General features: G+C 36.0%; 1 protein-coding gene across 4 annotated transcripts in view; it reads left to right on the top strand.

Annotated features, from left to right (window-relative positions):
* Window positions 1-14,043, top strand: part of LOC132697921 (protein Shroom) — a 227,211-nt gene that overhangs the window by 157,573 nt on the left and 55,595 nt on the right. For all 4 annotated transcript variants that reach the window (XM_060663684.1, XM_060663685.1, XM_060663686.1 and 1 more), the window contains 2 exons: window positions 2,057-2,716; window positions 5,781-6,356. In XM_060663684.1, the coding sequence (XP_060519667.1) occupies window positions 2,057-2,716; window positions 5,781-6,356 (1,236 nt within the window). The remainder of the gene's footprint in view (window positions 1-2,056; window positions 2,717-5,780; window positions 6,357-14,043) is intronic.

The following is a 14,043-nucleotide window of genomic DNA, read 5'->3' as shown; positions in this document are numbered from 1 at the left end:
ATGAAAGATATTAAACGTTCCATCACAAAATAGACTTCAACATAACCTTCCAATGCAAGGCCATACGTACAGCTGTTTCCCTTCTTGACATTCGAAACATCGCTGACCACGTATCAAAAGTTTAGAGCATTCCGCATCAACTATAGAATTCCCCAAGCATTCTTAACAGCGACTTGACCAATACGTGAGTCGATCATCCGAGATAAGTTCACGCCCCCCTTTTAGCTCCGCCCCCTTCGAACAATATATAAGCATGCACAGAGTAAAATGCGAGCCAATTTCAGCTCCGAAGCAGACAACAATTGGCGAAACATTAGAAAGTTTCATTTTATGTAAAATGTCGAGAGTTGATCTTTTAAATATAAAGATAATATTATAATTTTTTGCTCAAATTGTTGGTTTCGAAATATTAGTAAGGGAAAAAAAGGGAAATATTTTTTTTCACTGCAACGTGTAGGCAAAACAAACGTTTTTATTTGTAGGTTTTGGTCCATCTGGTTTTTTTCCCCGAAAATGTCAACTTGTTTAAGTTTTGTTGCCCCATTTTTAAAAACTGAATAAATTCAGGTTACTTTTGTATTAATACCTTTCTATTAATTGCACAAACTAAAACCTAATAATTTTTAATTTTTTATATTATTCTTTGAACGCTCTTTTTGTAAGGCTTTTGTCGATATGGATATTGGATATGGGAATCCCTAACCTAAGACCTATAAATTTGTAATTTTTAAATAACCTACAAATGCTAAAATAAACGGATTCCGTTAAAAAAAAATAGTTTATTTTTAAAATATTAACATACATCACCAACGTACATCTACCTACAGGCCTAAGTGTGAAGATTTATATTTAACATATATAAATTAACAAAACTCAAAATGGAATCAAAATGAAAATGAAAATCTAACAAAAAACGACACTGACCCTTTGCGACATAATCAATTGTGTGCTCGATGATCCGTCACAATGTTCGAGAATTACTCTATTAACGTGGTTAATGTGTTCGGCAATAAATATCGGTTATTATTAACATGTTATAAACAATTTACGCAGATCGTGGTAAGTCAAGGAAAAACTAGTTTGCGCGTTATGCAACCGACCGATAAATAAATAAAAACGTTGGACAGTTCGACGTTATACTTAATTATCCACAGGCAGGGTCGGACTGCGCGCGAATTTCTACCGCTCCCTCGAAAATATCGCCTTAATCCGCCCCTGTCCGTCGCTCGATTGAACTGATTTGCTATCAAATGATTGGCGTACCAATAGTGAGCGTCCGCGCCGTGTGAACATGTTAATAAAAAAAATTCTATTGAAGAAAAGTACATTTTAAAAAATCTCCGCAAATCATTCGAAAAATAAGGATATATCAATAGACTCCGCACGCCCATGTTTAAATGTCACCTTCCTAGAAATACCGCTCAACTTTGCATTGTTTTCACTATGATTTTTTTGAAATTATTTTGTCGTGCGAAGGCAAATATTGATGTTGACTAATGGTCGACTTCGATTTAGCCTTGAAAGCCACATTTTACCGTCAGCAGCTAAAAAGTCGCGTTCTTTCACGTCCGCTCGGAAATACGGATTAATCGGCATTTTTGTTTTGGAAAAATTGCAGTTGAAAATGGCGAATATTCAAAATCCTATTTCGGACAACGTATCAACGACAGCTTTTTTTTTTTCAAAGAAACTTCCACATAATACTTTTTATAAAACTTCTGGATCCCTCCTGCGTCGGGTTTTGTTGACTCGAACTAGCTAACGTTTCGCCAATCATCCTGTTGGTTTCTTCAGAGCTTGACTGAAACCGGCTCGCTTTTATATTGTTTCAGGGGTGGCACAGTTAAATGAGGGGCATAAACGCCGTCTCGGATGACTGATTTTATGTCCGGTTCAATGGAATTTTGTCTTGCGTACCCTGTTACAATTTGACAATTTCATTTTAATAAATTTAATAATATTTCATCTTTTTCAATAATGAACATCATAGGGCAAAATATGCGTTTCCATGCATCTATGGCTTGGCACGTGACGCGCCTTTTTTTTTTCTCCACAGACTGTCCCTCTCGCTCCAGTCCGCGTTGTCGGTAGCGGATAGAATAAGCGAGCTGGAAAAGCAACAAAAATACTCGTACCTAGACCCGAATAAGAAACACAAAGTTCCTGACCCTACCCTTAAGGCGATCCAGAAGAAAGCCCTTTTATCGTTCTACGAGAGGCACCACCAGAACGGTCCCGGCAAAAGCCACCATTGGCGGTCCGAGCCACAACTCGCTCAGCAGCTGAGCGTAGCCCAATCGCTGCCCAAAGTGAAGGTGACCGTGCCCTCTCGCAGAGCGTCTTCGGCTAGTGATTACGCGGCTAGTACTAACGTGTTAAAGAGAAGCAATTTCCCGTCACCCGAGACCAAATCCGGTGCCAAACACCAGCACAGCAATTCCTGCGGCAGTTTGTCGACCGAACTCGTGGGACCAGTTATCGTCGGCCCGTCGATATCTGTAGACGATTGGGTACCAGAAACGCCACCGGAACGACCACCGAAAAACCCAAACCTGAGGTCCACGTATCCGGGTCTGTTCCAGAGGGTACCGAGCCCGGATCTGCCGCCTCCTTCGCCGCCGACGGTGTTCGATGACGAGGTGTTTCACAACGACGATCCCCTGCCGCCTCCTCCGCCTGAATGCGAGAGTGATTGGCAGCGGGAGTTTAACGACAGGTGAGCGGAACATCACTTCAACACAGTTGCTTTTGCAGCTTTTCGTCACTTACGTGGTGGATACCGTTTTATATCAGCCTTAATTCTGGTGATAATAAGTGCCGAAATGTGAGTAATGAAATTGCAGAAGTCACTACGAGGTTATACTCCAATCAGAAATATAGTGCTTTTACAACCGACTCCGTGATTAACCGCAGTCCCTTATAAAACACCCTGCCGAGCAGACCCTTACCCGTAACCATTCCAAGATCGTCCTAGGAATTTATCTATCAACACTAACAAATATCCACGCATGAATCTTTGACGTTTTTGGCAGACAAAAATAAGGCAACTTCCACCATTTTCGTAACCAGCATGAGCATGAGGAATTATCATGAGTATTCCATGTGGAGACTCGTCTAGTACACATCCAAAGACAAATGGATCTGTTTTTTTTTATTTGCTATTGTTAGTTCGTCTTGTAAATTGTCATTAGGTTCTACTACCACCTCCACTTCGTCTTCAAATACTTAGTTGTTTTCCATGTCTTCTAACAAGGGAACATCTGCTTCATTCCACGATATCCACATTTTAAAGTGTTAAAAAGCATTTCAAACTTTCAAAAAATGTTTTATTTTCAGATTCTAATAAATATATATCTGTATTCTTATGACGTACCTTCATCTATCGCGAATATAATTTATAGTCTTAAAAAAACTGTTGTTATTTACAATTCGGAGAACTATGTAGAAGACACAAATATACAAGAAGAAGCATATTGTCAAAGCTCGAGAATCAGGTACATAAATACGTACATACTGAAAGGATCACAGTCAAATACCTCCGTAATAAATACGAACATATTGCAATTTAGATTAAGCTCTGAATAAAGATACATATCCAAATCACCAAAAATCAACAAATAAACGCTTCTACTTTGTACAAATATTCGTTACGGTTCATCACAATGGGTTTTACCCCGGTCCTGCGAAGGTCTGCGGTTAAGGTACCGTAAAATACGTAAAACGTCAAAGCAATGAATGCACTATATTTTTGGTCGAATTATACATTAAGAGTAAGGCTGACCTGGCGAACGGCCCAACATATTAAAAATATTTATCAATACGCAGTGTTGCCGTTTCTATATTAACGTGGCAACGTCTTGCTTCTGGAAGTGCTCATACAGGCCTTTTTAAAAATTTGGGATCTACATCAAAAGATTCCAATAATTTTCCTTACACAAAATTAATATTAAGATCACGATAAATTTGTTTTTGTGTTGCTTGTGTTCCTTACGCTTGTGTAAATAAACATTGATCAACAAGAATCATAACAAATAATTCATATTTCAAAGACGGTATGAGTTTACAATTTGTGGCAATTTTAAAAATTAACCAAGCAAAGCGCTCTTCGAAACATTATATACGGGGTTAGTGAAAAGTTAATTAAACTGGTTCCAATGGTGACATAGGCGATGTTGCCGCAATTGTGTTTTTTTTTTTCTAAATCACTTAACTTTCTTATTTTAAAGGTATGTTTTCCAAGTAACCTTCGTGTAACAAACCCTATGCCCAAATTCTATCGTTTTTGTAAAAATCGCAAAAAAACGATTTTCACGATTTGGTGAACTTAAATCACAACAATCGAGCAAAGAAAACAGATACTTACTGATAACAATTCCGGCCCGTCATGGTGAGAAGAATTTCGATTTCTTATTATCGATTAATGAATTTTAATTCCAAATTTTCGGATGGGGCGACTTTTTGATGGAACCGACACATTTGCCGATATTGGTCAAATGAACACTCCCAGTGGACCAAGCTAAATAAAGTTCTCTGTCCAGCGCATTCTCATCCAACACGTTGGCCCTCCAAACAGAAAAATTTTCAGATCACGTAGGGCTCTGTCAAATAACAAAATGCTCTTTTTTTGCTTTTAAATAGTTTCATTGTTATTTAAGTTCGTTAAAGTCGTCTATCCATTTGATCTTTAATTATTTTCGCTTTTTGTCATTCCTGCAAAAACGGTTGAATTTAGGTATAAAATAGGCTTTATGAAAAATACTTGGAACTTTAAAAGCGATCCAAAAATGGAGCAGGAACATACCCTTTCTATATAAAATATGAAGGTTTGGTAGATTATGGAAAAACGTCGCCTCGTTTCGTAAATCTCTCACATTCAACGCAATTCGTGCTTATAATTCTTTGTCAAAGGAATTCAGTAATTAGACTGAGGTGGCTTTTACTTGATGAAAATCCATTTAACAAAATAAATAAGAACTAAAAGTTCTGATTTTCACGAAATTATATATTTTCGTATTAAGAAGAAACACAGAAAAATACATTTTTGACGCCAATTTTGGTATTTTACATACAGAAAATTAAATTTATTGCAAGCAATGGAGATTAACAAATGTATTGCTTAACGATCAATTAGATTTAAATACCTGTCCATTATTAAACTTAAATTCTGACAACAACATTAATATAGGTTCTATAGTCATTTTTCGGTATATATAGCAGCAGGTAGTTTGTAAATATTACATTTGATAAAGATACGGTGTTGTCGAAACAATTGTCATGTGAATATCTATAATTTCGTGAAATTCAGTAACTTAAATTTATAGTCATTTAAAAAAAGGTACAAGGAACATTTGTTGCAAATACAGTTTTCCTTATAATATGTTGCTAAGTACGTTATTAGCAAGGGCTTATATTGAGTTATCAAATTATTTATCTTCAATTGCATTTTCGATAGTTTTGTTGTTCTTCCGATTTTGCAGGTATTTTTGATATTTTATTTGTTGTTCATCCAATTTTTATTTCAATAAATAGTGCGCAATTTATTAATTATATAAATAGTTCTTTAACGGATCAGTAAGTAGGTATTTAAAGCTAGACTGCGCCGCTTTTAAGCTATCTGTTTACTTTTCGTAGAAAAATATTAATATTATGTATTGTTTTTTTTTGTTATAATAATAATTATTATTATTATTATTATAAATAGTTTTCCTTGTCGATGTGTTGGGACAGTTTGAAACCACGGATCTCTAGTTAGGCAGTTAGGCTGACATTTTCTCTCTCAGATTGAAAGAAAATTCAACATCGGGCCATCAGATCCCGCAACCGCAGGTCCAAAAGACGTCTCAGGACCAGCTGCACCAAGCAGTAGGTATTCCCGAACGGGTGCCGAGGTATTCGCTGATCAAGACGCGTCCCGGCGACCACATCATCCAACAAATCAGCAGCAGACCTTACGGCTCACCTCAGCCCGTTCCGAAGACGGATCAGCACTTGGGATTTCCGAACCAAAGGGGGTACGCTGAGAGATCGAGCACCAGGTACCCGACCACTCAGAAGCTGGTGCTGAACGGAAACTTGGCGGTCAGTCAGAAGGTGAACCACGTGGCAGATCAGCGCCGACCAGAGCCTCTACGGTCGACTCATAGGGACGACTTCAAGAGGACTCAGAACGGAGCGGACACCCACAGGGCTCAGAGGGCATCGATCGCCGTGAGTACGGCGAAAGAGTCACCACCTCCGCTACAACCGAGACACGCGAGGACCAACCAGAGCATGCGGGCCAAGATGGCGTACGAACATCGCACCAGGACTTCGCCTCCCGTGGAAGGGGGCACCAGGGAGCAGAGATCCGCCTCGCTGTAAGTACCATTTTCTCTTCGTCGATCATCCTCAGTGACAATTCGTATCTATTTCACTAGTGCAGTGAACAACCTCGGAAAGGGCTTTATATGCGTAACATAAGATTTAACTCAGCGACAATTAATATTGATTTATCGACCCGAAAATATTTAGGAGCAGATGAAAATTATAAAAAATTTGTATTCCCGTAGGTAAATTGTAAAACGTATCGCCCTTTCACGTTGTGCGAAAATGACAATCAAGTTAAAAAGACAACAACGAAAGACTTTAAAATGACTTTCCACCAAGTGGCGTTTTCTGATATAATCGCAAAAAAAATATTCTCTGATATGTCAATGTGTCCTGTCGATGTTGATGAAATATAAATAAAATAACCGAATGCCCCAAAAAAAAAGTCTAATTTATCCATATGCTAAAAGGATAGTTATTTATAGTACGAAAAACCAAAATCAAATATTGCTTTTTTTTTTATTTTGAGCATATTTTTTTCATATTTTGCTATGATCCGCTTCATTTATTTTTAATCGATTTAATTTTTGGACGCTTTTTTTTGCAATTTTTATTATTCATTTAAACGGTATTTTGGTGTGAGTGTTATGTATAAATAACGTAAAATATATAAATAGATTTCGCGGCTGACATTCTTACGTATTGGCTTCCTTAGCAGTTTTCAAATATTTAGTGTTGTTACTTATTCTTGCGTTACCAATCACGTTCAGTGAGCTAATCAAAATTAATAATAAAAAAATAATAAAAATTGTAATTTCTTCAAGGGACTTTGGTAAGTGAGAAATAACTGCAGTAAAATTTGTTTTCTTGGGGCAGTATAGTAATATTATGCAACAAGTGCCGTAAACGGCATTTCACTCACAAATTTATTTGGTAGGAGGGGAGCGAGTGCTTAATAAATACCAAAAAAATACCACACGTGTTTTTTTGTTACTTTTTGTGTTACTTTTACTACGAACGTCACGAAAAAAATTACAATTTAAAGGAAAAGGCTGTAATTGGAAGAAAAATCAACACTTTTCTTGGCGATTACGACGGATAATTCCAGGTGGCGGCAAAGTAAACAACCACGACCGGTTTATTGAAACGCCTTTTTATTTACAACGTTTCGTTTCGTAATGTGAACCATTTAATGCTATAAATACTAATTCTTCAAAACCGGAAAAAAATTCAAATCAGGGCAAAATCCGGTAATGCGTGATCTAGCGCTTCCGCCATGATCGAATGGCGTGCGTGGAGTGTTGCCTACCGTTGGCAGCTGTATTTGTCGCGCCCGCAGAAAATGCGTTACTTAACGTTTCATAAAATTATCGAGCGATATATTATATAGGTTTGTTCCAACTGCTAACGGTATTTTTGGAATTAATTTTTGATGTTTCCGTATGGTATGTTATGTATAGTACGCTACACGTTCCGTAAAGTTTTAACTCGTGAATCAAATGCCGTTTACTGCACTTGTTGCATAATATACTATTACCACTCCCGTCTGTAAAGTGTCTAATTACACACCGGTATAGCGTCACTTGTCACGAGTGTTGACGTTTCTCAATTCTGACGGTCATGTCAGTGAATATATTCTAGTTGTTTTGCAAAAATGTACCAAAAGATTAATACGCAGAAAAATGTTATGCAATAAATCAGACAAATTCAATATTACGTGGTATAAGCTACAACTAAAATCTAGTGATATCTAAGTAAAGTGACATTTATAATTTATGTTTCCAACAGAAATTTTACATACCGTTCGCATGAACTTTAGCGGTTTTTACAGTTTTTATATTAATATTATTGCCACGACCAATTGTACCATTTTCAAATATCCATGCCTGATCAGTAGAAACAAAACGAAATTGAAGGTTAGGACCTGCTTTTTCTTGCTTATAGGATCTTAAAAACGCAATCCTCTATCCTTGGATGATTTTTTTCCAATTACAGTCTATTTCTTTAAATAAACTATAACGTTTTAAAATTGTGTTTATTCGGTTATCCGATAATACATCTCTCTCTGTCTAAAAAGAGACAACAATAGCAACAACAACGATAAACGACTAGGTTTAATGGCAACTGGTATACATGTTGTTTAAATGATACGAAAGTTAGTAATCCGATGATCTCTTATTATTTTTAATTTGTTAAATCGTGATTTTTTCGTGAGGGTCGTAGAAAAAGTACAGTATGCAACACGTTTTGTAAACTCTTTATATCACTCGTTTATTATATATTTATAACCTCGTCAGTCGAATGCCGCTTACCGAACGCCGTTAATTCGCTTCAAAACAATTTTTTTAATACTGAACACCCTGTACTTTAGTGGTTGCTTTCATCAGACATTTTACCTTCCAAATCGGTTTTAAAATTATCGAACAAAACAATTTTTTTAAGAAATTTATAGTTAAGCAGGAAACAACGTTCGATTGACGTAATCACATAAGAGACAAAACGAAAACGGCGTTGTTGCCAATTTTCGCTAAAAATATACGCAGAGAACGTATGAAAAGATTGTTTCTGATGTCTTGCTTTTTTTATTGCGCTTGAGTGTCCTGCCACCAGGTGGTCTTTTCTGATATAATGTCGAAAAAGAACCCTGCTCTGGGATCTTTCTTATTTGCTTTTCGATCTTAATTGGAAGTTCGCCGATTTAAGTATCGGTTTTACTTAATGTGCGCCTTGTTAGTCCCCGGAAATGGTACGTATTTAATTCGAGTGCGATTTGGCACGGGCGCGTTAGTAATTAGCGCCTCGCAAAATTTTAAACGCGTTACATTGCGAAACGATTATTTCATTTACAAAAAAAAAGTCATTAATAACGGTATTCAATTTAGCGCCTAGAAAATCCTTAATTAAACCAAATCCTATAATTATAATAAGATACGGGATGGATTTTCTGAGCCCACGTGTTAATATCATGCGGTTTCGTATCGATATAATTGATACGTAATTATACACCGCTTTTATGCTTGATTGATATTTTCATCGGCCTTGTCCACTAAAAAACCGCGTTATTGATTTACACAAAGGACGCTTTTAATTAAAACAGTAATTTGTTTCGAAAAAATTAGGGTGTTTTGGTTAGCTGGTATTTCTTAAGGGCTTTTAATTTTTTTTTATTTTAATTTTACATATCGTTGAACTTCAAAGTTACAGCAAACAAATTAAAATTTGCACAAATAATAGCGTTGTCGAATGATATTTTTTCAAATATCTCGCACCCTGTATAATTGACGAAACCTGGAACTTTCTCACGACACGGTTTACGATACTGTTAAAATAAAATTATCCAATCTTTAACGGTTTTTCACTTATCGCCAATAATTTATCCACAAATACGAAAATTTTTAGGATATATTTGGTTTTTTGCCCATAAGCGACACACCCTGTATATGATACAATCATTCTTCGAAGTAGAGATTATAGCCCTGGATTTTTCACGCGTCCTGGTTCAAGAATTTTTTGAAAATAGTAAATGATTTTCGAGAAAATAAGTTTTTTCTGAAACCGTGCAGAGCGCCGGAATAATCAATGACGTCATCGCGTCTTGACAGCCACCGAAATAACGATTTCATTATGGATTTTTTCAAATATCCCGAGCTGAGTATGTGATACACGAAAACCGCAAATACAAAAATTGTAGCTCTTGATGCTGCCTTTGACACCGTTTGAACCAATTGGCCATATTTTTTACGATTTTTGATTTGCGGATAATAATTTACTCTGTAAAAGAACAATTTTCTAGATTTTTGCCTATAATTTGAAAACCCCGTACATAATCCAAAAAATGTTATTGCACTGGATCTTCTGCGTCTGCCGGTTAAAGAATTTTGCCAATGCATGGACGTTATGGAGGAAGACATATTTTTGTGGAAGCTAAAATTACCAAAAAAAAAATTCATATATATTTAAAAAATACTTGCATTGCGCTCAATTTCTACAGTTTAAATGCGGACACGGACTTTTACTTCTCTGCAAAATTCCTTTCTCATTTAGAACAGAATATCGGGAACACCCTCTAAAATAGGTGAAACCTTAAATACAAAAGTTTTTTCTGTCTATGGGGGCTATATCACAATATAAAAGAAAGTGAGATCTGAATCATAGTCTTTCAGTTATAACCAATTTTCAAAAATAGGGGGACCCATTTTCAGTTTTTTTGAATTTGCGGCGCACCTTGTATATTTTTTAAAAATACTTGGTAAAATTTTATTTCGTTTAAATATGGAAACGCACATTTACTTCTCTCCTAAATTTGAAGTTGATATCTGCAAATTTAGGACACAACATTTAGCACGGAATATCGGGAACACCCTGTACAGTACGTGAAAACCTTTAAATACAAAAGTTTTCCTGTTTATTCGAGCTATATCGTAATATAGAAGAAAGTGAGATCTGAATCATAGTGTTTCAGTTATAACCAATTTTAAATATTAGGGGGGCCCATTTTTCAGTTTTTTTTTATTTGCTGCGCACCCTCTATATTTTTAAAAAATTGTCAAGAATAAATGTTTATAGAGCCGTATCTTCTGCTTCTTCTAGTTCAAGAATTTTTTTGGTCTCGTAAACAATTTTTGAAAAATGATGTTTTTTATATACCCTTGCTCCCGCGATTTTTTATTTTTTTAGAATACTTCCTGACCCTCCAGCCCCCCATTTTCAATAGGTTCCGTCACGGGGCAAAGCTGCACTTATGTGCCAAATATGAAGTCGATTGCTTCAAATTTCGGACACTTATTGTGTTTCATAGCAAGGTCCAAAAAACAGTCGAAAATCGCCAAAAAAAAGATGAATGCCGGCGTCGGATCAGGGCCATTTCTTATAAGCGTATGTGCTTCGTGGAGTGTTAAAAAGAAGGCCAATTTTAATTTTGTAGCTCCAACGGTTCGAAAGTTATTCAGGAAAAACCAACATACGAGAACGGAGAACGGAAAACGAACAGACAAAAAAAAATTTTTTTTTATACGATTTCATCGATTTTCGCAAGTAACAAGTTGGTCAATCTTTTCGACTCACTGCCGTATAAACTTTCATAAGAATCAATCTAATCGAGCTTAAAATGGATCCAAAAATCACCCCTCCCACAATATTGATATTTAATTTGATAAGACCCCGTATATCTAGAACGGCAAGAACGTTTTACACTGAAAAACAATTGAACTTTATTGCTATTCAAATAAAGAAATATATTAATAACATGAAGGAGTCAATTTTCAATTTATTACCGCCGCACCAAGTTCGAATTCAATCATATCTATCAAAATATTCTGTGCGTGCGTATCGGAAGATCTAACAAAAGTGATAATGTCGACCTAATTTTATAGTCACAAAATGTAATAGATCATCAGATTATATTGTTTTATAGATTGATAAATAATAACTATTGTCACAAATTAAATTTCTGAATAATATTTGACATTCGATTTGACAACCAACTAATTTGTCAATCCCTCCTGTCGCAGCACGCGTAAAAAGGTATTACGATATTTGTGATAGTGACATTTCAAGTAGTGTGCTCTTTTTTTTTTTGATATTTTGTGATAGTGACACTTTACTGCTTTGATTAATTACAATTTACGACACCGCATCATAACAGTGTGTCTGTGACAATATCAAATTTATACCTTATAAATAGTTCAGGAAACCACCGTTTTGTAAGTAAACAACATGAAAAAGAAGAAGATGAAGAAGAATTATGTGAACCACATATTTTACAATAATAATAATAATACAATTGCAGCCTGCCAATATAAGGTAAAATACAAAAACAAAAAGTAAAAAGTACAAAGGCGTAAAAAAAACGTATTTTATAAGTAACACAATAGTGAACAATAGCAAATATAAAGGTCAACAACATCAACACGGAGTATAAAAATCGTACAGAAAGTGCAAGATAGTATGCTATGATCTTCACACATTTTGTTGGATAACTATGAGACACACCTTCAAATATATGCATGGAAGGGGAGGAGACCCGGTATCATCTGCTCACCGAGTGCCCTGCCTTGACATGGGCAAGATGAGGAGTCTTCGGAACGGCCCTGATCGATCCGGACTCAGTGCACGGTATTGGGCTAAAGTCAAACTCGCGGCCCACTACGAACATTTTTGCGGCCCGGCCAATATATCCGCAAATAATAATAAATACGTGTGAGTAGCGTCCGACGATAGCCGACGATAGCCGAATGTAGCCAAACACATGGTCTCAGTTTTCTGAACATAGTTTTGTACGATATACACATCAGAAATTATTATTATTAAAAATCGCAACAATTTTTAACCATTCAAGCTTAAGATTGTCGCCGCCGGAGATACCGGTAAACGTAAAAATCGGCGATAGATGTCGCAACGTTAGGTTTCAATAATGGACGCGCGATAGTATCGGTCTTTGCGCAGCCGAGTTGCAGAAGCCATTATAGATACTAGATACCGCAGAAAAATATTTGCACCAGGCACTTAAACTTGCCGAAGATATTAGATTATTAAGCGGCAGAAACCCGTTTGATCGGTGGCCAATTTCGCGATTGCCCGGCGCGATAAAAACGAGCGCATTCTCGTCGTTTTTAATCGAGGAAAAAAATGCCCTGCGTTGTAATTACGCGAGTAGTCTATTTTCCGATAACTTACAAACCTTACGATCATTACACCTATATGGATAAGATGCGTGGTTTGGTTTTATTACTTAACCAAACTTCAATTACTAATAAATATATTAGATTTTTATTAAATTAAATAAAAGTGGCGCAGTCGGTAGGATATTTCGGAGTTCGACGTGGCTGACTTTCGATGGGAACCCTAAGGATTCAAATAGATCTCTTGGCATTCGCGATAGCCCCGTAACGGTTTTTTTGTGAACGAAATAAATTCGAAAATATTTATGCGTTTAATCGTCTAATTGGAAAATTAACTGGCACAGCCAAAGTAGTAATAAATATTCGTAATGTATCGAATTATGTTCCAAATTAGGAAGAAGAGACTCTCATCTAATTGGTACATGTTTTTACGATGTACCGTCTAGCCAGTAATTTAGCGACGCATTTAAAAAAATATATATAAATGGTTGACATAAATAATTCCTTTATATTTTTTAGAACATGAGAATAAAACGAATGAAGTAAACTAAATAAAAACTGATTTTTGAAAGTAATTAGTGGGACACTTTTTTTACAACAATACTTGAAACGAAGGAAATAAAAAGAAGAATGAATAAATGCTTCATCAAAACAAAAATTATTAGCAATTGAGATTTTTTAACTTAAACTTTGACATCCCGTACGTCGAAGTTATCCTCGTAGGTCATCGTCAATTTTGAAGTGGTTTTTAATCACTACCGTCAACTATACGGGGGCGGACGGATAAGTTCAATGAAAACGAAATTTTCTAATTTTTTTGTTTTGTTTTATTTTTTATGTCAACATCAGACGTTAGCATCCATGTCGGTCAGATCGGCCTCGCTTTTTTGATATTTTTACAGTATCAGTAAATTTTGATCTGCGATTTTTTCTACAGATTGTACGGGATTCAAGAAACCCATGCAATGTGATCGCGAAAAGCCTTCGGATGTGTTACCCGTCTTCTTTTAATGAAAGTATTTTATAACTGCATTTTTTTTAAATCTTCCGTTTTTGTGTTGAACCGAAACGCTGTCAGATGTCAGTTACTTATTAACCGGCCCTCGTATTTATTAGT

The sequence above is a fragment of the Cylas formicarius genome, unplaced genomic scaffold (assembly GCF_029955315.1).
Source record: "Cylas formicarius isolate icCylForm1 unplaced genomic scaffold, icCylForm1.1 PGA_scaffold_2__14_contigs__length_35257938, whole genome shotgun sequence".
Classification (NCBI taxonomy): Eukaryota; Metazoa; Arthropoda; class Insecta; order Coleoptera; family Brentidae; genus Cylas; species Cylas formicarius.
The sequence above is the reverse complement of the archived record's forward strand: the minus strand, read 5'-3'. Positions and strand labels throughout refer to the sequence as shown.